General features: G+C 37.3%; 1 protein-coding gene across 3 annotated transcripts in view; it reads left to right on the top strand.

Annotated features, from left to right (window-relative positions):
• The window catches only part of EYA4 (EYA transcriptional coactivator and phosphatase 4), a 143,700-nt gene that overhangs the window by 88,567 nt on the left and 30,321 nt on the right, over positions 1 to 24,812 (top strand). For 2 of the 3 annotated variants that reach the window (XM_071436273.1, XM_071436281.1), the window contains exons 4-10: positions 6,744 to 6,868; positions 13,001 to 13,093; positions 18,703 to 18,769; positions 20,691 to 20,833; positions 20,975 to 21,118; positions 22,015 to 22,094; positions 22,491 to 22,671. In XM_071436273.1, the coding sequence (XP_071292374.1) occupies positions 6,744 to 6,868; positions 13,001 to 13,093; positions 18,703 to 18,769; positions 20,691 to 20,833; positions 20,975 to 21,118; positions 22,015 to 22,094; positions 22,491 to 22,671 (833 nt within the window). Of the gene's footprint in view, positions 1 to 6,743; positions 6,869 to 8,006; positions 8,091 to 13,000; positions 13,094 to 18,702; positions 18,770 to 20,690; positions 20,834 to 20,974; positions 21,119 to 22,014; positions 22,095 to 22,490; positions 22,672 to 24,812 lie in introns of all 3 variants that reach the window. The other variant, XM_071436291.1, reaches the window with a different exon arrangement.

Here is a 24,812-nt window from a genome sequence, read left to right as displayed (position 1 = left end):
AGCAAAAGCTTAACTGGGGAAATGGGAATGGGGGCTGGGGAAGATGCTGCAGTGCTGTTAAAAGAAATGTCTTTTTCTTTAGCTGTGAATGGTGTAAGGAGGCAAGCGACAATGCCGGCCTTTGTCACCAAACCTGCTCACCCACTTTCTCAGCCGAGCCCTCTGCATCAAGTGCATCCCAGGCACTGACACTGTCTGCCGGTCAGACAGCTCCTGTAAAGTAATACTGTCTGCAGGAGGGTTTTTTCTCCTGGTATTAGGTTTGAATAGCCAGGTGAAGAACAATAGGCAGGAAAGCAAAACTGAGATACAATCACAACTTGTGCCCTTTTATACCCCAAAGAATTACCTAAGGAGTCCCATCCTCTGTAAGACAAGCAGTTTATTCGAGATCCAGAAAAGCTCTTAAACAAAATCAGGCACTTTTGGATTTTCCTCAAATTATTGTTCCTCTCCACAGTGCAGTTATTGCAATATCTGGATATGGGTTCTTTTCCTGTGAGCTTGAACTCATGTGCTGGGAAGCTGCATGGTGATATTCAAACTTGTAATGAGTATTCCATAGAGAGTCTAGTACAGCTCTTACTTCATACTTACAGTTTTGCAAAGCTCAACCTTGTGATATTTTTATTTTTTTATTACCTATGTGGAATTCCTTAACATGGCAGAAAGACTTGGATGTTTTAATTCTTTGTTTCACTAAGGTTCCCTCTCTTTGGTACCCTCTGTCTGACATTGGTTGTAGATTGATGGGAGTATTTTTATTCTTGGAATATGAATGTGACTTTACTTTTGCCTCTTTCCATTACTTTTTTAATATGAATGTTGACACTCTACTTACAAACACATAAGAAACAGAAATTATACAGCTATAATCCACCTCCTATCCCCAAATGATTGCAAAAAGGTAAGCACTTGTTTTCTGTATTGCTAAAAAAAAAAAGTAATAAAACTCTGACGAGCATTTGCTGGCTTTATCAATATAACATTACATTATTTTACTGCTTCTCAGCATTGTATTGTTTTACAAGTTAAGAAAGGAGGCCTCAAGGAGAGCAAGAAGGAGGTCTTGCTAGTGTCCAGTACTATTATTTGTTTTTAAATCTGGCAGGTTTTCAGAACTTGTGTGTTGGAGGAGCAGCTTTTGGGATATTGTGCCTAGAATAGCAAAAGTTCTGCTATTTTGGCCATCTACTAAGCTTAAGATCTATAGGTGGGTTTGATGAGCCAGGGTAAACAAGAGGGGTAGTTGTCTCAATGGAATAGATTTATTTCATTGGTTGTGCTCTTCCTTCCTTACCTTTTACACTGACAAAAAAATTGAAAAATACTGCCACAAACAGTGCAAAAGCATCTGGAAAAGAAAATATTGACTTTTATTTTGGGGTTGATGAAATGATTGGAAATATTACTCATTTAAGGAGGATTTTTGGCTGCGTGTTTTGTTGCATTATTGGTGGAGGTCTTCTGTGGAAAGGTGTTGGGAAGTTTTTTGTTGTGTATACACTTAAATGCGTGTTTTTGTGTATATTGAGCACCAAAGAATTATTATAAGGTTGGATGTGTCTGTGTGTCAGTGTACATGAATTTGTATACAATTGTATATTCTCTGGCAACCTGTCCATCATCCAGAATCTCTCTCTCTTCACCTTCTTTCTTAATGCCCTCTATAACCTTTGAAGTGTTGATGTAACTTCTTTTTCATTGCATTATTTACAGTTCTTGTAGGTGCAAGTAAACATGAAAAATATCTGGTCTAACTATGAATGTAATTTAAAAGAAAAACAAAACAAAAACCAAAAACCCGCACCAAACAAACAAAACCAAAACCCCAAAACAGTGGGGAAAAAAGCCTTTATAATTGTGGTGTTATCTAAATTATTGATTGTTTTAAACTTTTTTGAGGATTTTATGAGATTGGACAAATGACATTTGTGTATGTGCATCCATTTTGATTGTTTTTGTCAGAATAAAGGCTTGTATGATCTAGTTCAGTCTGCATATTAAGGAGAGATGAGCTCACTTGTCCTGTTCAGAACATGGCTGAAAGCTCTGCCTAAAAAAAACCTATGTAGGAAATGGAAAAAAAAATAATCTACTTGTCTTCAAAACAGTGTAGTTGGTCTGAGAGCTGAGCTGATACCAGTAGGAAACAGATTTAGCCAAGTTTGAACAGTTCTGTTATCTAACTTTCATATTGCACTAAAATTTAATTTGAAATAAAGGGAAAGTTTGCTTAATTTCAGAATCTCCAGGGTAGCTGATAACTTAAATGGACAAGACTCCACGTTTCTGTGAGAAAGTATGGAGTATTTAAGAATTTGTGTTACAACAGGAGGGATACTAGAAAAACAGGGGTGAAGCTAACCTAAAAATAATAGTAATAATAATAATAGTAGTAGTAGTAGTAATAAAAACAATAATATCCATTTTTGCCTCTGTGAAGTTTCATGAGATTCTACTAAAGAGATGTATGTGGTGAATTTCCTAGCAAAGAATTTTCAATATTTTAAAAAGTTTTGCTATGATTATTTACAAACTAAATTAAATTATTCAATTTTAAATCGCCTCCATCTAGTCCTTCTTTCAGTTCTCCTCTAATTTGGATTTTGCTTCAAATTCTGCACAAAGGAAATGGTATTTGTAAAATGTTCTGGTTAGGCTGAGATTTGAAGTACTTTGTTTTCATGTTAGAATATTTATTCTTTTATAAATCTTTGATAAATTATTTCATACTTTTGATGTTGTTGGTAAAAAAAGTTTGAAATCAATTATGAAGCAAAAAATTTACATTTTAAAACATCACCTCTTTCAAGAAAATTATATAAATATGTTCTACTTGTTGAATTAATAAATAATCAATGGAGTTACAAGCTGGGGAGGGACCCACCTCTAAGTTCACCTTAATAATAGTTAAACTGGAAATGCAGATGGATAACACAGTAATAGCAACCCTGATTTTCTGAAAATAGATTTTATGTCTGCAGTGCACAAATGAATATGTGATTGTAATGAAGGGAGGGAAAAAAGAAGAATTTTAAAAACAACTGTAGAAGCAAGGCTTGGGCTTTTTGCCTTTAAAACAACACGAGTGAAAGCTGCACAGAAATAGAGAGATGCAGTTGTCACATGGCCCAATCATAATTAGTCCTACTTACACCGTCTGGGCAAGGTTGGGTGGTCTGGGGCGGGACACAAGTTCTCTTTGTCCACACCTGTAAAGATGGGACAGAGGAGGGTGGAATTTCTCTCTTTGGATGCTGTTCCTTAATCTACTTCTGAGCATAGGCTTGAAACCCTTGAAAAGATGAAACCTCAAGCTGGGGAACAGAATATGCTCTAATGGGGAAGGCTCAGAATCCCCACACGGATTCTCAGACCTTCTTCAGTTGGGTAGGGTTGTCCACAGATTGGAGTTAAAGCCCACTGAGATCTGGGAGATTGATCTGTGAAATGGGATGTTTTAGAGACTTTTCCAGTAAGCCTCTGAAATGATCCACTAAGCATGTGCAAATACCAACTTTCAAAGGCTTTAAGCACAGCCAAAGCAGAATAAAAGACGAATCTGTCTTGCCAGGTTTCAGGTTTTGGCTCAGAAGCTGGGAATAATGCAAATCTTCTTCAAACAGTCAAGAGATAATTAAAACTTATTCTTATCCAATCCATTTCCTGACAAAATGCATCTTTTTATAAAAAGTAGAATTTTACTTAATTATTCTAAAAATAGCAGTTTGAGATATTGCAGGAGGGATAAAACTAAAGCTCAATTATGTGCGTGGCAGAGAAACAAAAGACGTAAAATAAAATTGTACAGTGTAGTTTTTTAAGGACCTTTAACAATAAACTTTATTCCACCTAAACTGGAACACACTGCATTTACTAGAAAGCAGTCTTTAATAAATAGCTGCAGAAACTCAGAAGTATTAATTACTCCTTCAGAGATTTCTTTTAAACTTTTTTTTAGTGCAGGAAAGCACATACTGAACCTGAACCTGCTTCTGATTAAGTCAGTGAAAGCAGGACTCTGATAAACATTTAGTTTGACAAAATGAATTCAAGATGTTGGAATTATTTTGTCCATTTTACTAAGCATTTTTCCTGAATCCTGCATTCACTGGAAGATAAGATTTTACTAAGTCTGTTACATCTTCCTGAGAAGTCTTTAGGCTAAAGGTAAACTAAATATATCCAGAAAAGTGAATTGAATTATATGTGTTACACAGAAGGCAACATGTGCACTTCTGTAAATAAATCACATAGGGATATATTAAAATAATCCCTGTACTTGTTCACACAGGATGGAGCACCCAGGATAATACAATGTATACACATGGTTTTGTGAAAATTTTATTGGTTTGGATATCCTTTTTATTCTGAATAGACTACCAATAAGTACAAGATGTCTTTTACTCCAGCAGAAAAAATGTCTATTTGTGAAGGCACTATTTAAAAATACTTTTAGTTAATTAACTCGCCATGTCTGTGGATGGGATGTCTTTTTTGTTACAGAAAATAAATTAGGATGATAAAAATACTTCTCTGCACAGAAGCTTTCGTGCTTGTTTGGAACAAAACGTACTCATTTTACAAAATTTGATTGGTTATATTCTTTGCCAAGAAAATGAGAGTTAGTGGACTTTGTTTTCTGATGAAAAAAAGATCTGATTTGATTAAGAAAACCTGATTCATTTGACTGTGAAAAGTACTTAAAATGGATACTTCTTAAAAAGACTAGGTAGGTGAACCAGTGATTTTGCTTCTAAAATGCTGCTGAAGTGTTTGCATCTGTGGCAATGAGGTATGTCTGTCTGAAAAGAAATTGTTGTAACTTTCTTGCAAACCAAGGGGAAAAACGCACGTGTGGACTTTCTAAGCTGGAACTGCCCATTGGGTATCTGTGTGCTGATCATACTTCAAGAGGAAATCATGATATTTAAAACTGCCAAGTGAACACGTGGGGAGCATTACGCTGTGTATGCGATGAAACACACATTGTTTATTTTGTGTAGCATTCTTCTGCTCCCTTAAATACATACAAGATGGAAACCCATAGACTTTTTTTAACCTTTAGCTGTTTGACTTGTACAGAAACTGCTAAACAAAACCTGGCAGACTTGTAAACAACCTGAGTTCATTTTATTTCATCTAACACTGATCACATTTCCAGTAGACAACAAATAAAATGCACTGCTGACAGATGTGTAGAAATGTATATACAATTAGATGAAGAAATTGTGTTCAATGCAGTTCAAATCTCAGCCTTTTCATTTCCTTGAATATGGCTGTAAAATCCCTACCTGCTGATGCATGGCCAGCAGCAATATCAGTTTTTTCCTGCTCATTCAGAGTGCTTCTGGGCAGGCTATCCTACCCAATGGCTTAGCCAGAGCATCTTATTGTTGACTGTGGCATTTACTTGAGTAAATGGGATTCTTTGCTTCATGTGGCTTTGGGTAAAGCTTCCATTTATTTTCCCAGTTGAGATATAGTATTTCCTTCATTTTCTCAAATATATTCAAGACATAAAGCTCTGAATCTCTGTCTTGGGTTAAATTAATGTAATGTGAGGGATTAAATCATCCAGGAGATCAGCAGAATTAGGAGTATAAAAGCCAGATAATTTCATTTTCTGGAGGGGAAAAAATCCAGTTTCAGCCAGCAGACCCATATTTGATGGAAAGGTACTGGGGTTTTGTTTGTTTTTCCACAGAGCAGGATCTGTGGAGCACAGAAGATAGGCAGTTTCAAAGTGAAACTTGAAATAAATTCTTATGATGTTGGGTATTGCCCTTAATGATTTGCCATTGATTGTCCTGGTCAGAATATGAATACCTGGGAGCTATTGTTGTTACTGAACCATTCCAACTGTTCATCTCTTTCCTCTCCATCTCAGCCTTCTGCCATGTAATAGGGCTTTCACATCCTCTGTAAGTCAATCTCTCTGTTGGCCTTTGGAGTACACATATGGTAGATCATTCTCTTGTTACACATGGGCTGGCAACTTTGCACATATATAGGAAAATTGTTTCTCCGGGGGAAAAAATCTGTGTAATTAATATATAAATGAAGAAGGAGTGGGCAAGGACAGACTGCAAACTGGATTGCAATTACCAGTCTAACAAGAAATGTTCCTTGTCTGCTCTGTCTTTGAGAAAGGCAGATCTGTTGTCACTGCATGAAAGATATCTACAGGCCTCCAGTGTATCTGTGAGGCTGGAATTCATGGCAGCCTAAATCCACCTGAAATTTTGCAAGCTTCCCAGAAATTACGCAGAAGAAAACAACTATCAAGAGATCCAAGAAGAGCAGACACATTTGTAGGAGTGAAGAATTTTCCAGATGTACATGAAAGTTCTGTTCATTCCCTTGTATGGGCTGTTCCTGTAATTCAGTGTGGATGCAGTAACTGCTGGTGGTTGGAATACAGACAATGAGAGTTAGAAGTTCTGTTTCAGCTTTCTTATGCACAAACTCTGTGGTGTGTTTCAGGGGAAGTTTCTTAAGCCCGTGTCACTTCATAATATATAAAAGAAATACCTAAAAAAGATAATGGCCCTGTTGATGTTAACTACTTTCCTAGGTTTGGTAAAAAGCAAAGATGTCAAAGGGACCTGCACTGATTTGTTAATCTGGATGCATTGCAAACCCTCCATATTAAAAAAAAAAAAAAGTTATTATAGAAAAAGCAGATTATTTTAGACACTATCACAATGCATTAATACTGCCACCTTGTTTTTTAACAGGTCTATGGAAATGCAGGATCTAGCCAGTCCTCATAACCTTGTTGGAAGTAGTGATGCACCAGGTAGTTCCAAATTGGATAAATCTAATCTCAGTAGCACTTCAGTCACAACAAATGGAACAGGAGGTAAGTATAAGACACAGCTGGCACAGAGAAAGTTTTGGCTAGTTTTTAGTCGTAGGCATTTTTACCATAATTTCAAGAATAACTGTATACCTGTTTATAAATCCAGCAAGAATGATGAAAAATTGACAGTCATACAAGTGTAAAGTTCTAATTCCAACATCACTTCTTTGATTTGCACCAGCTAAAGTAAGAGGCAGAACTGAAACAAGGTGCAAAGATGAAATAAGGAAAATTTTTGAATGGTTGATTTGAACACAGCATTACATTTGCTTATACCTGTTGGTAACTTACAAAATGAATTGTATTTTCAGTGTCATACTTCCTTGATGAGTAATAATTTACTCTTATACCCTGAGTTACTTGCATTTATGTTAAATTAAAATCACTATCAAGAGAAGTGCATCATAATTAGACTTAGGAAATATGGAAGGTTTTTTTGCTGATGAATTTCATTTCTTGGGAGGTAATGAAAGTTTGTAATAAAGGGATTGTTTGTTTTCCTCAGCAGTAACTGGTCACTACAGTATCACCTACTGCTGTAGGTGATACTGTAGTAGTGCCATGCAACTACAATACAGATATTCCTATGCTTTCAGATAACCAATCCTACCATAGCAGTGGGGGGCAGGGTGCCACATTCTGAGGTGCAGTCCATGAATGTGACACCATGGAAATGAGTCAAGCTAGAGTTCCTTCTTTACAGTTTATACATTACTGTCTATTTTAACAGTTGGTACTAAGAAAAATTTTTTTGGTTTGTTCTTTCTGGCCACAAGGTACAGCATTTTATTCACTTACTCTATTTAAATAAAAGTCTGTCAATGTTAATAACAAGTGGATGTGCCTGGGAGGGTAACTGAGCTCTGCAAAGAAGGGCTGAACCATATTTTTAAACAGAATCCTTATTCCAGCATAAAAAGAAGAGAAAATGTCAAGCATGCTATTAAAGAACACTAGTAACTGGATGCCTCTATGTTATACGATGTGCATAAATAAACCAGTTAAAATAATACCGATAAAACCAATACAGTTAAAAGGCTTGACTTAAAGTGCCAAAACACTGCTTTGCCTTGAAGACTATTCATTTACACTGAACAGACATTGGGAGAATGAACTGTTGTACCATTGCTGTTCTCAGGAGACAACATGACTGTGTTAAATACTGCAGACTGGTTGCTGAGTTGCAGTACTCCCTCCTCTGCAACAAGTATGAGAGAGCCTGGTACAGTGCATGCGTGTGTGGTGTGTCCCCATGACTGCTGTGTGACATCTCTCTCCATTTGCTCTGGTCTTCTCTTATGCAGTTTGAACTCACTTCTCATGGGGTTCCCCCTCACCCCGAGCATTTTTCCCCTACCCTTTCTCAAAGGCTTTTCCCACAGCCAGAAAACTGTTAGGAAGCTGCTACAAGCAGTTATCTTACAATGCTCTGAAAGTCATTTGATGAGCAAGGAGAATTTAACCCGCTTATAATTAGCTTAGCTGTCTACATGCTCTGAGTGACTGGGATTGTCTCGTGGTGTTCAGCATTGCTGGGAAGTGCCAGTAGTCAGCATTGGTGGAAATCAGACCGATGGAATTTTCACAGAATGCCCATTTGCTTTTCTTTTGTTTTTAAGTAAAACATTGCATGATTACCTGAGCTCAAGTCAAGGTTGACAGTATTGTTCTTACTCCTACTAAGGCTTTCATTATTAATCAAAGCTTATGTCTAATGTGCTGCCACATGTAACTTGCCACTTTACAAAATTTTGGCCAAATTTTCCAAGCTGTTTTCATTTATGAGTTTCCTGACATGTATTATTAATTGTCAGAAGTTGTAAGGATTAATAATAACTCTATATGTGACATCGTTACATTACATATGGGATTAATCATAGATGTAAACATGCCTCACTAGGTTTCTGTACAAGTCATTACAAATGTGCTTAAGTTGTGCAGGTTTGTACTAAAGTTAGGAAGACTTCAAAAACTTGTCCTTTTAAAAAATCCCTCAGAATCAGCTTGCCATTCATAAAACATATATGCAAAGAAAATTTACCAAAAAAAAAAAAAGTTGACTTGAGCACAAAAGATCATTTGCACTAGAATAAGTTTTTCCATGTGAATGCTGCTGCTGAATTACAAGATTTTAAGTTTAAGGAAGACTGAGATAACTTAAACTGTCACTTCTTTTAACTGTTCAGCATGTTCAGGTAAATGTGGAAGGTAACAATTAAAGTACTAATTATTAGTAGCGAGGAAATACAATGTGTTAGATTTTCCATAGGCAGTACACTATTTAGATTGTGCTTCTGGTTGAGTATATTCCCAGGAAAACTCTTAAGGCCTGCTAAAAGAAAGAGGAAAGTCATTCCTATGACAAGCTCTGTGGTTTATTGTTCTACACGAGCTTTTAAAATCAGATTTGTTTGCTGTAACTTCTGTTGCACTTGCTTGTCCTTCTTCATGCATAGTATTAGCACCTCTTGCCCTTAAAACTCTGCATTCATTTTCAGTCCTTAACATAGAGGAATGCTTTAGAGAAAATAAAAAAGTGGTTGCAGAATAGCAGTCATTTTGATCTGCTAAGTCCTTTCATCAAGGTCTATTGTAGAAGCTGTTGCTTGTTGGGAGCTGTATTCTGAGTTAGCCTTAAAATAATGAAGTTTGGATGAGATCCCTGGAGGCCATTTGGGCCAAGAACTGCTCAGAGCAGAGCCAACATCACTGTTAGATCACGTCGCTCAAGGCAGCATTGAATTTTCCTCCTACATCTAATTGGATTTTTCCCTTAGTGCAGCTTGTGTCTGTTCCCACCTGTTGTTTCCCAGGGCACCTTTTGAGGTGAGTGTGCCTTTGTTCTTTATCATCTTTGCACCTTCCCATTAGATAGCTGCAGGCAGCAATTAGCTCTCCCCTCAGCCTCCTCTTCCTAGGACAGAACAAGCCCAGCTTCTTGGGTCTCCTTGTACACCACGTGCCCCAGCACCTGATGATGTTTGTAGCTCTGCTCTGTCACTGTGTTGTCATGGTCTAAGCCCAGTTGGCAACTAAGCAGCATGCAGCTGCTTGCTCTATCCCATCTGAAAGCAGAACATGGGCAGTCTTCACTGCTAGCAGCACTCAAATGTATTTCCAGTTAGAGGTTGCTTTTTATTTTATTTTCACTCTTTTAATACATTAAACAAAAAAAAAAAATAGTTCTCTTAAACTGACGTTAGAATACTTTCTTTTTCCTTAGTTAGCTTTATGCTTTTTCTCTTCTATATTTAATGACATACAGCATAAAGAAAAATAGGTAGTAGTAAAAATTTCCAGCTACACTGAGAAAGGACCTTGATGAATTCCTTACTGTCATGAAATCTGAATGCAAAAAAGTAGAACTGTTTAAAGTCAAGCACATATAAAAACAATTTCTATAGGTATTTTCCAACAAAACTCAGTGCCAATATAATGTTTTTCCTCAAGTTAAGTACAGGAGAGAGTTTCTTTTATTTTAGATTATTTTCTTGACAGGGAAAGAAAAAAGATTGTGTCTATTCATGCTGATGGCAGTGCAGTGCAGCTGGCATTAACCAGAACTAGACACAATTCTAAAGTAAACATTTCAATTAATGACTGACATTTTTGTTAAATATAACAGTTAAACACATACTGTCTTCTTGGATGCAGTACTGAACATTTGTGGCTGACTATGTATAATAGTGAAATACCTTCTTAGGCAGAAAGAGATAAAGGTACTAAAAAGTACTTTTTTTTCTTGTAGGTAGATGTCCAGACTTTGCAGAAGTGCATAGAGGCATCCGTATGTAGTAATCAGCAAATAAATTAATTTACATACTTTTGATACTTCAGGCAACCATACACGTTCCACGTGACTGAGAGGTTTAATGGAAACCATCATTTTGTGACAAATGGCCCTTGAACTTTTTCTTGATATGTGTTTTATTGATATGATGAAAATAAAATCACATCCTTCTCAAATAATTATAGAAATGGGAATGACTCATTACTCTATTGCTCTTAAGAATTACTTTTTTTCATTTTGGGTTGTTTTTGTCACAGCTTATTTTTTTTAATTGAAAAGATAATAGGTAGCAAAATGAGGAGTGCATAACAGCTTGCAAAAATGTGGCTAAAATTCTTCCCTAATGATTCCATATTGAATTAATATCCCACTGCTTGCAGGGAGACTATTTAGTAGTTTGAACTACTATTTATGGTAGTTTTATGAAAGACAAACAATAATGAAAAGAAGTTTACATTCAAAAGACACACATTCAAAAAGCTTTTAATCTGAGACAGCAGATGGAAAGATACAACTGTATGACTGAAACCAGAAGGTGCTTCTTGGTTTGTTTGGCACCGGTAATGCTGCAGGGCACTCTAGCAGTCACAGAGACAAATGCATCCGAATTTCTCCTGCTTGATCCAAACAGGTGTCCCTCTGACTTCAGCCCAGGTCACTTGTACAGTTGTAGGCATCAACAGCATCCCATGTGACCTCCTGAAGTAAGATCCACTGGGCAGTGTGAGTGCAAATGAGATGTGATTTTGTTGGAGAGGTAGCTCACACAGGGCTTGTCACAGGCAGCTTTACTGGTAGCTGTGCAATTTCTAAAGAACAGCTCATGGTGCTCACAGACACAGGGCAGAATAAAATGGGTCTGTAGGTGTTGTCCTGAACATTTTTCCCATGAGGAAATCCTTTATTTATCTCATGCACTGCCTTTTCCTCTGCAGACTGTATGAGGGATGGTGGGCTTGAGGGCAGCTCAGGTCATACTTGGAATCAGCCTCTGGAAGCACCTCTCTGTCTCAGCTAAACATAAAGGGAGATCAGTGGGCACTTTTTATACGCTTGATTTAGGTGACTTGAATCCATGCCACAGTTTTTAAATACATTGCCAGCTCAGGACATGAAATTCCCCCCTTTCCCTTGCTGTTGCCAGTGCAGTCAAACGTGGCTGCAGTGATGTTGACAGATGAGAGCTTTGGTCAGCTTAGCTGAGACCTCTCAGAGGCATCAGGTAACGAGCTGGCAGAGAACGCCTCTCCTTGGCCTATGTTAGACCTGCTAGGGGGCTCTGCCAGGCTGGCTGTCACAGCAAAGGCTTCTTCCCAAATCCCAGGCTGTGCCCTTGGAATTTGGATACCTGGCAGGCCACTGTGGTGGTTACTTGTGCAGGTCTTCATTGCCTCTTCACTCTGTGGCCCTGGGCACCAGCCTGTGATATCCAGAAGCATGTGATGAGTGTCCATGCCCAGCCCTTCATGAAGAAATTGTGTTAATATGTTGAGGCCTCCACATTTGCCAGTCAGACAGGCTAATAGGAGCTGCAGCACATTCTCTACTGCTGTTTCTTACCACATCAACTGGATAGATGGTTCCCAAATTCCATTACAAAAATCCATGCCAAATGCTCTGTCCAGGTAACATACTTAATTACAGAAATCTGTATTGCTTCTGTGGTGCTTTTTGTGCTTTCAGTTACAGCTTGGTAAGACTGCATGATGATCCCTAAGAAATAAATTTGAGTTCAGAGTAGACTAAACTGTTTGGTAACCTCTGATTAAGAAGCTGACTTGTCATGGCTGTCATTTGTGTCCTACTCTAGTTCTTTGGCTTTTTTTTCTTTCAAACTTCTCTCTTCAGTTATGAAAAATTGCTTGTTGGTGGCCTAACTCAAAAAGACCCCCACAGACTGCAAAAGGGGAAGGGGAAAGGTAACATGCTGGCACTGTGAAAGTAATTTCCTTTTGTATTTTCATGAAACTGTATTATAATTGTTTTACTTGTCAGGCAAAACTATTTTTGTTATGTGCTACATCCCTTGACAGCTAATGTTTCCTTCCTCTATGCTACTCTTAGGATATTGTTAGAATCAATCAAATTTATGGTGAAATCTCCCCCAAAGATATTCCAGTTGATAAAACCAACAGCTGGATGAATGCACAGGTACAGAGCTGTGTAGATAAATGGGCATTCCTGTCAGATTCCTGTCAATTGTCTCGGTATGGTGCTACAGCAAAGGTTGAAGCTGTTGCACGTGGGCTTGTTTGAGCTGGACTACCACTAGTGAGACTGGCATGAGGACTCCAGTACAAATCTAGAAGTAAAATCTCATGTCTACTTATTCTTCTATGTAGTGTCTCTTCTTGCAGTCAAAACAGAACCCATGAACAACAGTGAAACAGCAACAACAACTGGAGATGCATCGCTTGACACTTTTACTGGGTCAGGTAAAGCCATAATAAAATGATGTTTTGTTAGATGCACATTAATGCAGCATTTAATAACCATCACTAATGAACATTTGCATGGAAGCAATCTTTACAAAGCTACTATAAAATATTATAGTATTTTATACCTAATAATAATAATAGTACAAATAATAATAGATTTTTCATTTCTGTGAAACTCCGCAATTTATGTGAGGTGTGATCGTAAAGAATGCCTAATAATGATGCCTTAGACCACTGCTATTTGCAAAAGCCTCAAAATAATACTGTTATTATGGTACTGTAGATCTTTTTTCTCAGCATTAGTCTTGTATGATATTAGGGGAAAAAATGGGACTGTATTTGTAACAGCCATGCTAATTGGAGCAGTTTCAAATCTTAAGGTTTATACCTCAGTGTTAATCCTTTTATTCCTATTAGCAGTGTGTTACTTTAAACACTGACCAGATTGCCATGTTAGTCTCTTTCCACTGAGATGAGCTACTTTCTTTCCAAGAAAATGGTTTTACTTTAAATAATAATAGGATTCAATTACTTCTCAAAAAAATCAAACAGTGATTTAAGTAGAAATTATTAAAATGTGATGAACTGTAGAAAAGTACAGATAATCAGCCTTCTAATCATTAAGTTGCATCCTGCTAATAATAATATTAAAAAGGAGAGGAGGAAGAAAAAGTTTTGCATCTGGAAATAAGAGTTCAGTAATGGCCTGACTGAAACAAAACACCAAAGCCATGAATCACCACTCCACACTGATGCTATGGTTACTTTGGTAGACTTAGGTAGTCAAGCCTTATTTAAAATATTTTGGAAATCACAATGTTTCTGTGTAATTAATATTTTTAATCAGGTTTTGGAATTGTCTTTTAGCCATCAGTTAAACCCAAAAGTTAATTATTCAGAAAAGTATTTATAACTAATTTAGTGTCTGAAGGAAAGGTATTTTGTGAGTTTTAAAGTATTTACGATTTCTGATTAGAAAATTTTGATTTTGATTTTCATTGTCCTCATTATAATTATACTGAGAGGAACCTCAGCCTAAAGGCTAAAAAGTTCCATAAAAATTAAACAGTCTGGGCAAATATTTAGCTTTTCTTTTTTGCTCTGTTTTCACTCAATGCTAAAAATTTATTAGTAATTATTACAGATCATAAAATATCCAATTCTGTATAGGATTTTTTCATTGTTGGTGATGTTTTATCGGCTTCTGCCATGTATTTAAGGCAGCTGAGTTTTATTCTATGGCTAAGGCAATATTGGAGTGCCAAGAATTGCAGCCTTCAGTTCAGGTTTAGATAACTAAGTAACAGCTTGATTTCCCCAGGTGCCACTCAGCCATCAGCTTCCACTGACTTCAAAAGAAGTCTTGAGATCTCTACACTTTGGATGTTTGGAAAGTTGGTGCCTCAAAAAAAAAAAAAAATCTAAAAAAAGGCAGGAATTTGAGCCTTGCATAATCCTTTTTTGCCTGTTAGCCACCTGCGTACTCAAAAGAAATACGAACCTGATTCTCAGTTTAGTGCACAAACTCAAGCAGTAAATGAGTACAGTCATTCTCAGTGGGAAATCAATAGTCTGCCTGTCTGGGTGATGTGCAGTCTTCATCATCAGAGCGAGACGCAGAGCTGCCCTGATAATGCACTCGGCCTTTCATAAAGATTGAATGTGTTACTTCTGTGCTTGCCTTTTACTTGTACTCCAAAATCAGACCATTTTTTCCCTCTAATTTTATGGGAGAAGTGTTAAAGAGCAGTAGAAACTTAGCAACACTAGGATTTCTCTGTGTTTTTAGTCTAACTGGTTAGTTGGGAAGTTTAGTGGGTTGCCAAAACCAGTAAATGCTGACTAGTAGACAGGTGTTGTTTCAAACGAGTCATCTGTGACTGAAAATTGTGTAGCAGAGCCCAACACTGAGCACTGAGGGACATATATGTGTTATATATGTGTTACTCCCAACCATGGCAAAGTCATGATGCCAGCACTTCTCTGTATTTTACGAAATGAGACGTGGGTGAAAAGAGAACTCCTGGTGCTGAGATGCATGTGAGAGTCTGCCATGCAGAAATCCTCTCCTTCAAACACTCTACCCATTAAAATTGATTTTCCCTGCTCCAAGAGCAGTCAAAACACGTGACCTGTCCTGGAACTGAGCAGAAGGCTCAACAAGCCATGTGGGGTGTAAAGCAGTCATCTTTGTCCCTAATGACCACTGTAAGTGATGGTCAAACAGATTGTGTCAGGTATAGGACAGGAGAGACAGATTAGACTCCACAGAAATCTGCTTCTGTGAACTGTTGATTGAAAAGATAAAGCACATAGATCTCTTGAATTTAGAGTGGCAGCTCTCCTGGGATTGGCAAGGCCCTGTTCAGAGGTGCAGCCCATGAGTTGCAGCTCATGCTCAGGGCCCTGTTCCGCTGTGCTGGAGAGCTGCCCCTGGGAGATCCTGTGCCTCTGGGCATGGGTTAGCCAGGTGAGCAGTCCCATTGTGCACCCCCCTTCCTCCTCCTCCTTCTTCAAAGAGCAGCAGTTGGTAATTAGTGTCCTCAGTTTGCAGCTCTGTGATTCTGCAGCATGCTCCCACTGGGGTGGGCATTCACAGGACTGGGAGAGGTGCACAGCCCTTAACTGAGAGTTCCATGCACTGAGAATTTGTTGCAGCTGCTGTACTGTAATACTGAGTATATATTGCTTGCAACTGTGGATTGATTGAGAACTGTTTTATCATTTTAGTGGAGTGGAGAGAGAGGTATTTGATGGTCTCATTGTTTTTACTTAGTATTTATTACACACAGGGTATATAATACAGTGTATAGGTATAGAAAACAATTTCTGAAGGCTATGAAGGTGAACTTAAGGAATGTCACTGCTGTTTGACCTACATTTGGTTCCTTTGTGCATAGAAATAGTGATGTTACTTAAATGAGGTCCTTTTAACCTAACCTTTTTGCACAGAATTTTTCAGATACATAATGAAAATATACAAAACTCCAGCCCATATTAATATACTGAACCCAACACATGCTATTAAAACAGCTAATGATCATTTAAATCCTCCACAACCACCTTGGCCATTTGAACTAAGAGAGTAACTGGTAAGAGCTGGCTGTCAGCTTGCCCCCTCTGTGAAACAACATTAATGGGAACTGGAGAGATCAAGGGTCTTATACCTGCCCTGAAGGGCATTCCTCTGGTAATTTCAAGTACTGAAGTCCTAAGAATATTTGAGTTTTTCAGAGAAGAAACAATTTTGTTTTGTTTTGTTTTGTTTTTTAACATAAGCACCACAAAAGAGCATTTAGCCCCGTTCATATAATGCCTATATAAAGGACCACAAAACCCATAAGACCCTGCCTCCACCAGCTCCTCCACTGCCAGCAGTCCTCAGAGAAGGGATGTCAGGAGGGTATAACAGCCAAAGTTGTTAAAGTTTGATAACCCTTAGAATTAGCAGTTTCATCTGTGAGAATACAGGTGTGGTCTGTAGGCTCCACTCGGTCACAGTGTTCTCTTCTGATAGGCCTTACACCCTGAAATGTTTCTCAAACATGTCAGTTTGTAGTGGACAAATTGCAGGGACAAGCTACAGATAAACAGTGAAAAGAATGGATTTTTTAGTCTTGCCTCTTTCTCTTCCTTACAACTGGATCATCAGGGAAAACTGGGTATAAAAACAAGGAAATTTAAAACCAGACACATTCCAAAAGTATTTTATTTTCTTGTCTGAATTTTAAAAATAAGGTATATGCAGAAAGAATGAAAAGGCAGGCAGGACAGTTTTTGCTGAAAATTATTAGGTTTTGATAGCTCAAGTGATTTAAATTTATAGTAATTAATTTTTTTTTGCAGTTTACATAAGGTGGAGTGGCATGGTAAATGTGCTTTAAGCAAAGTGATTAATTGATTGAGCTCTCATCCAGCAAATGATGGGACAAAAAGTGAAGCAATATGGCTAAAATGATCCAATAAGCCGATAATGGATCACAAAAGTTCCTTGCCCTGAGAACCACCAAGGTCACTCTGCTGCTATTGCTTGTCTTTAGAAAGGTCACAGAGCTACAACAGGGAAGATTAATTACTCATCAACCCTGAAATAACCAAGAGCATTCTTTGGAGTTCTATGAACCAGTTACATTGATAGAAACAGCTATAGGTTTGTCTGACTCTGGGAATAGCTGCCTGCACATGTAGCAGATTGCTCTAAACCACAGAAAGGCATTCTCAAAAAACCCCTCAAAAACAATATCCACACAAAATGAAATTTATCAGATTTCCATTACAGGCAAACCCTCAATAACTTTTCAACCAGCGACTCTTTTATGAAATCTAATGGCACATGTTTTAAAAGTCATTATCCAATTCTTTACTTTCAAGCCACACTTAACTGCACATTTTAGAAAGAAGTTAATTGTTTTTCTTCTACTGTATTTTCCTTTTAAGTTCCACACATTCTAAATGCATTTGAACTATCTTTAAAAATATGAAGTTCTCTGTGTGTTCAAAGCAGTAGATCTGAGAGACATTAATTAGGGCTGGATGTAGAAATGTATCATGTTTCATAAAATAGTTAGGAACCTAAACCTATTTGTCACTTATAAAATTCAGAATGTTCATTTCTACTACCATTATGAATAACTCAGGAAGAGGGTACACTTTGAAGTACAACTATGATTGATTAGACTAAAGAAATTCCAGTGCTTCATTGTGTACTACTTTAATCTTTTGAAAAGTGAATGAACAGCAGATGGCCTAATAAAGACACTCTGTATGTTTGCCCAGTATGGATTTGCTCTGAAGGGATTGGTTCAACACTTTAGAGTACATATATTTGGAATACATTTGTCTTAGTCAAGACAGATGGCTAAAGGAAAGGGAAACTTCCAAACACTTGGAATTAATCCAGTGTGAGCGCTGCTTCTGGATGAAATTTTAATGGGTTATGACTATTGTTCTGTTAGCTTTCTTGGAGAATGCAGCTGTGAATAGTAAAGATACACACCATTTGGATGGCTACTGAACAGGACTGTATGCATACTTTAGAATAAAAATGCTGTTGTTAGGGGTTATATTCTAATTGTCCTCTTTTTAAAGAATGGTAGTTGCTTTCTAGTGCTCAATCCAGTATCTTCCATCACCTAAGCTAACTAAAATTAGTCACAACCATATAAAACATGGTTTTCCTAAATTGAGCTTCTTGTTAATGTGAGACTATAAAGGTATGTGTATGTTACTTCAATCCCATGAAATATGTTAGATCCCAAGATTCATTTTAACTACCCCTTTTAATACAACTTGCAAATTTGAAAGATCTACAGTGTGTGGTGATGTATGAAATACATGCCTCTGCAATATACTCAGAAATGTGTAAGTCAAGTTGAGAAAGCGTGACACACCCATGCTAACTAAAGAGTTCTGCACAACAGCAAAAGATTTGGAAGTTTTTAATTTTTTTTTTAAGATATTGTGGTTCTGGTGACATCCGCTTCCTTGAAAAGCTGTCCATTTCAATAGGCTTCTCTGTTATAATGTTTCTGCTTTAGTTCACACTGTGTGGCTGTGTGGGTCTCATGGTGTTTCTAACTGCTGTACTCTTGTTTTCTGTTTTGCAGTAATAACAAGTAGTGGCTACAGTCCCAGATCAGCGCACCAGTACTCTCCACAGATATATCCCTCCAAGTTAGTGTCTGCACCTCTTCTAGTCTTTCATAGACCTTGGCTGTGGGCAGTTTTGTGGTTTGTTGCAAACAAGTGTTCAGCAGGAGAAACAGAGAAAAAGGAAAATTCTTAAGCCATGGTACTGGCTCTGGTACTGGCTCCCTCTCCAACTTTTTTTTCCTCGTGTGTCTACAGAGTAAGATCCTGCTTCGTGCAATATTGCTGCACAAGAAACACCCTTGAATATCAGCACACAAACAGAAGTAAAATAATCAGACTGTTGAATTCTCAGACATCAGCATTTTAACAGCATGTGCAGGGAATATATACAGATATATTTTGGAGAAGTCAGTTTATATATAGAAATCACAATTGCATGCACAAGTTGCATACTGGGGGGTAACCCTGTCCCTGACCCTTCCAAGGCCAGCATTGCCAAACGCTTCCAAACATTCCACAATCATGAACCACCCTTTCCTTGTCCCTCTCCAATATCATAAGATTTAAAAATCAAATAAATTGGATTAGCTTTTAATCTTATTATTTTTAAGCCAACGGATGTTGTTAGAAATAAAAAATTTCTTCGTGCTTTTTTTTTTTGGTGGGGGCAATTGACTCTTGGGCAATCACACAAATCCAGGGGTGGGAACTTTAGGAAGAAACACCAAAGATGTATGAAACTGCTGCAGTTGGCAGTATATTAGTTTGCTTGTCCTGTGCACAAGGGTTCTTGATTCCAGTATGCCATCTGTTTGTTTCCATTTATTTGATACAGCTATCAGTGTGACTTTGGTACAGAGAAAACATTGAATCTAAAGATTCAATAGCCAATTAAGCTCTTTCAAGTTTGTTTTTTTTTTTAATAAATTTGCAATCTTATGATGGTAGCCCAAATTTATTAATACAGAAACTAGGTGCCTGAAGTAAGAGCCATCGTCCAATTTGAACAGGTTTTGGCAAACTATATTAGGTACTTTTGGCCAAATACATTACAAGGTTTAATAGAATTTTCAATCTACTGTTACAATTTTTTGGCATCTAAATTAATGAGTAATCCTTTTCTGATAGTTAAATGCTGCCAACTGTACTGAATTAATTAGAAAGAAAAAAAAAATTAAAAATTGGAATCTGAAATTTAGTCATGGCTTTTAATGGCCAGGTTTCAGTTAGCGTAATTCTACAGAGTGTGTTTATTCAACTCTTGGTCCATAAAGTCTTACTTGACTTACAAAACAATCCAAGAAAAATGTTTCTCTGTATATTTTTGCAACTCTGGAGGGCAAAAAATTTAAACTTGATTTTATTCAATCTCTCTATAAAACCTCAGTGTTCACAAATAAAAGACCATTTTTATTTCCATTCTATTTTCCTAGCCCATATTTTCCGAACATTTAAAGCCCATCTGGTTACCAAAGTACTGGTGTCAGTATTTTTTATGCTGCTCTCCATGGGTAGAATCCATCTCCCATTGAAGCTAGAGGCTACATGTCTCTTGAAGCAGAACCTACACAGATGACATAATGTACTAGCTTCAACATTCACCTCTGTGTTTCCTCTATTCTTCCAGTCCAAGTTTCCCTCCACTGGATTAAAATCCTGGGGAGGCTTTTCTAATTGAAGCATTCTGATCTCAGCTGAAAGATGTTAAATCCACATAAAGACATGCAGCAGTGACACAGCCCACCTAAAAGTGGACACGGTAGCTTAAGAATTAAATTGTAATGACGGGACAGCATAAAATATTCACTGTGCCTTGGGGAATGTGGGACGGAGTGTCTTTCAGCTTATTCCAGTGGGGGATGGAATAAATCCCAGAAGAGGAGCAGTTGGCAGAATAATGAACTGCCTTTGGACATCTTTAAACCTTTCTCTTTACTTTATTGCTTGAATCAACATACAAAGTATTTGTTGCCACAGTAATGCTATTTTTCCTGATATTTAGGCCCTATCCGCACATTCTTTCTACACCAGCAGCTCAAACAATGTCTGCCTATGCCGGACAAGCGCAGTATTCGGGAGTGCAGCAGCCCGCGGTCTACACAGCCTACTCACAGACAGGACAGCCCTACAGCTTACCCACCTACGGTATTGGACCACTTCTTACTTCACCTTGCCTACAAATAAGAGCAATGCCGACTGCAATGCCATTTTTGCTTTCTCTTTTTTGTTTTCCCAACCGTAACAAAATATTTTAAAGAATCAGTTGAAAATTAATTTCTTATACAGATTTGGGTGTAATGTTGCCAGGCATCAAGACGGAAAGTGGGCTCTCGCAGGCCCAATCTCCTCTGCAGAGTGGGTGCCTCAGTTACAGCCCAGGGTTTTCCACCCCACAGCCAGGCCAAACACCCTACTCCTACCAGATGCCAGGTGAGTAGCCACCTCTACAATTTAAAGCTACATAGTCCTTCCCAGTGCTAATAGGCATATGTGTAGTCATTTTGATCATCTGTCACTTCAAGATCTGGGCATGGAATGCAGTCCCTGCTTGAGCCTTCTTTTGGATTTTTTAGTGGAGTGAAATGCACTAATTTTTTTAGTGGCAGGACTGGAAGCACTTGTTATTTTTACTAATATATAAAAGCCTCTTTTCCTTGTTTTTTATGTTCCCAAGTATAATTTGATACATATTGTTCCTGACATAATTTGATACTTGTTTCTCCTTGGATTAACATAATTGTTTAGAATTTCTTCTTAATTGATATTTACTCTTTTATTTACTATTCAGTTAATAATTAATTGATTACCCTCTGGTCATTGATAACCTATTTTATTTGAATAATTTTTAAGCTTCTTATGCAATGGGTAATGTTCTGCATATTACAAACTGCAATATGAATCATCTGATTTATGTTGAAAACAAGGACATGCCTCATTACAGATTGATTAAAAACACCCGGATATAGTCTTTTGAAAAGGTTTTTGTTTCGCAAACATAACACTAAAGTATTAGAAATGAAGGCAAAAGAGAAAAACAGTGTTTGAGAAGAGGTGAGAATGCAATAAACTGAAAAATGTTGCTAAATTGGTGAGATGACTTACTGCTGATACCTTCCTTGCATGGTGTGGAGAGGAATGTATGCCTGTATATGTGGAAGTATTTAATTTCTTTTAAAGTTTTATTACAGTGCTTTATACTTCTAGTGGAAAATAAAAGTGTTTTTTTTGTTCTGATTCCTCTACATCTTAGCATGGAATATTCTAATTAGACTTTTATTTTGATTCACTAACAAGTTCTCACAGATAATTGTATTTCTTAATTTTAGGTTCTAGTTTCACACCATCATCCACTATTTATTCAAACAATTCTGTTTCAAATTCTACAAACTTCAGTAGTTCACAACAGGTATGAATATTACCATTTTTATTTGCCAGTTACAAAAACATTTATATAACTCAAGAGATAGCATGTTATTTTAATTTAGATCTGTTATGTTGAATGAGACTCACTGTGGTTTAATGCTATTTTCTGTGGAAAATTATCAAAATCTTACTGAAAGCCTAGTTACATATTTTAGCACTTAAATATTTCAGCAGCTTCTCTGTAGTCTTTTAGTAGATATCTTTAAATTTAAAGATACTAAATATTCTTAAATTAAAAAAAAAACAAAAAAACAAAACTAAATGAAGCCTTCAAAGTACTAGCAAAAGTCATATGAATGTGCAGTTAGAAATGTTTGATGGGAAAAAATTCACTCATTACTGTCCTTAACTGAGTGCTCTGCTGCATCTGCTGTTTCAGGATTATTCTTCATACACAGCTTTTGGCCAAAATCAGTATGCACAGTATTATTCAGCATCAACATATGGTGCATATATGACCTCAAACAACACGGCTGATGGCACTTCATCATCATCAACCTACCAATTACAGGACTCTCTCCCTGGCTTGACTAGTCAACCAGGTACAGATCTACATTCAGGTGAAAACAATTTTTGTATTTTATTTGCTGTTTGTATAAAGGAAAGATTTCCATACTCAGCTGGCATGGGTATTGATATTTTATGTTCGTGCCTTTCAGAAAACTTTGTCATGTAAACCACCCAAAGTAAGCTTTTTTACTGTTTAGTTAGGAAACCTGTCCAGTTTGTTTTCAATTAAAGAAAGCTTTTTGCAGACTGAGATGGTTGTCTGTATCACTGGCAGTAGAACAGTGCTGTTTCCACCTATGCATTCTGAATTATTGCTGGGAAGAATTTAAAGCAAGATACCATTTTTGATTCAAGAGCACATGGGCTTTATTCAAATTAGCAAGCCATGCTTGCTAATTCACTAATTTAAGTAACCAAGAACAGAGAAATTAGTTATTAGCACCACAAAGAAAAATTGTATTGGAATAGCTGAATTTGCAAGAAGAGCATTATCAGGAGACATGAGGAGGCTCCCTTTGCTTGCCCAGCCCTGCCCTCTTGTGCACAGCCACCACAGCACAGTAGGCTGCTACTTGCATTCCTAGGACATCCCTGGAGGGTAGTGGCAGTTTTTAATTTTTCTTCAGTGCTCTTAGAGCAGTCTCTTTCAAGGGAACCAGTTTCACTGCCCACCAGTGTGGGCAGTGTCTGCCATTTCTAAAAAGTCCAACAAACTGGCTTTTGATTAGGCTCTGAATAGGGGAGGAATTTTTGCTTAATCACAAAATCACCTTATTGCATAGATCTTCCTAACAACTGCATCAACTTATTGAAAAATACAGTAGAAAGACTAATTTATTATTGTATGGATTTGTACAAAGGAAAGGTAACACTGTTTAGAAAAGTATAAGCAAGGACTCACACATAATATAAACTGCTTGAATTGGCTAAAAACACTGGAATTTTAACTAAATTGGTTGAAATTTTTCCTACCCAGGTGTTTTCCTCAGGCTGATTTTTAAGATGTAACAGTGCGTGTGTTTGTGGGTGTACGTTTGGGGTGGGGTATGGATATGGATATGGATATGGATATGGATATGGATATGGATATGGATATGGTATGGAAGAGTGATAGGGAGATACATATTCCCTTGATTTTTGATGAAAAGTGCGATGTTATTCAGTAGTCTCAGAATGCAAATCTAGGAAGAAGCTAAAGGTAATGTGAAATCAAGTGAAATTTCAACAGGTGGAGGATATCTATAACAGACACAAATCATAGGTAAAGAATTTTTAAAAGAGTATGGAGTGTACTCACAAGTTACATGTTTTTATAACTGTGTATGTCCTGTGTATGTCCTGTGTACTTTCACTTGCTGCTTTGTTAGTCCTTCATATCCTTATTTGAGAAAATCAGACAGTTTCCCCTGTTTCTCCCCTAGGTATCTGTTTCCTAGAAACGCCGTGTAAATGTATCGTGTATTTTTACAAGTACCTTTAGTATTAAATAGAATTGGCAAAAAAAAAGGAATCTTAAGTGGTTTGAACATGTTGAAAAAGTATTGAAGGCTTCACATCTGTGAAACAGTAAAGGTTTTTCTTAGTTGTGGATTGTTTAAGCATATGAAGTTGTTCTCTTGTAAAGTAGGTTGTGCATCTGAGTTTAACAAATCCACCCCCATCTGTTCCTTACTTCTGTGAAGGGTTGCAGTGATCATGTGGCCCTCTGCTGAGAGTGAAACACCCACTTTGTGAATGCATGACATGCCTGTGCCCTTCTGTGTCACAGTAAAAATAAATTTCCATTGGTGAGGGGCAGTGTCTGGGAGATAATTTCAGATATCATAGATCATACTGCAGTTCTTTAGCACTCACTGTGTCCACTTGCTGTCAAACAAGTCCTTAAGACTTACTCCAACAAAAACCTGAGACTAAACACAGCAAGGCACTTAATTCTTCTGGCATCTCTACTAGCTTTTAATGCAAATATCCAATCAAGGCTCTAGTACTATTTGCATGTGCAGGATTTCTCATTTGCATAATAAACCCCCATCAGATCAAGAGTTAATACTACAGCTACAGCTACAATTTTATTTATTGACTGTGTAAAGAAAATGAGATGAAAATTGAAATAGACTTTACTCTTTCTGCTATTCATGACAAGCAATAACACGCTGCAAGTCAGCAAAAAAAAGCAGGCCTGTAATGTTGG

The sequence above is a fragment of the Agelaius tricolor genome, unplaced genomic scaffold (assembly GCF_023055355.1).
Source record: "Agelaius tricolor isolate 1412-34295 unplaced genomic scaffold, bAgeTri1.0.p SCAF_1, whole genome shotgun sequence".
Lineage (NCBI taxonomy): Eukaryota > Metazoa > Chordata > Aves > Passeriformes > Icteridae > Agelaius > Agelaius tricolor.
This window is presented reverse-complemented; position numbering and strand designations above follow the sequence as displayed.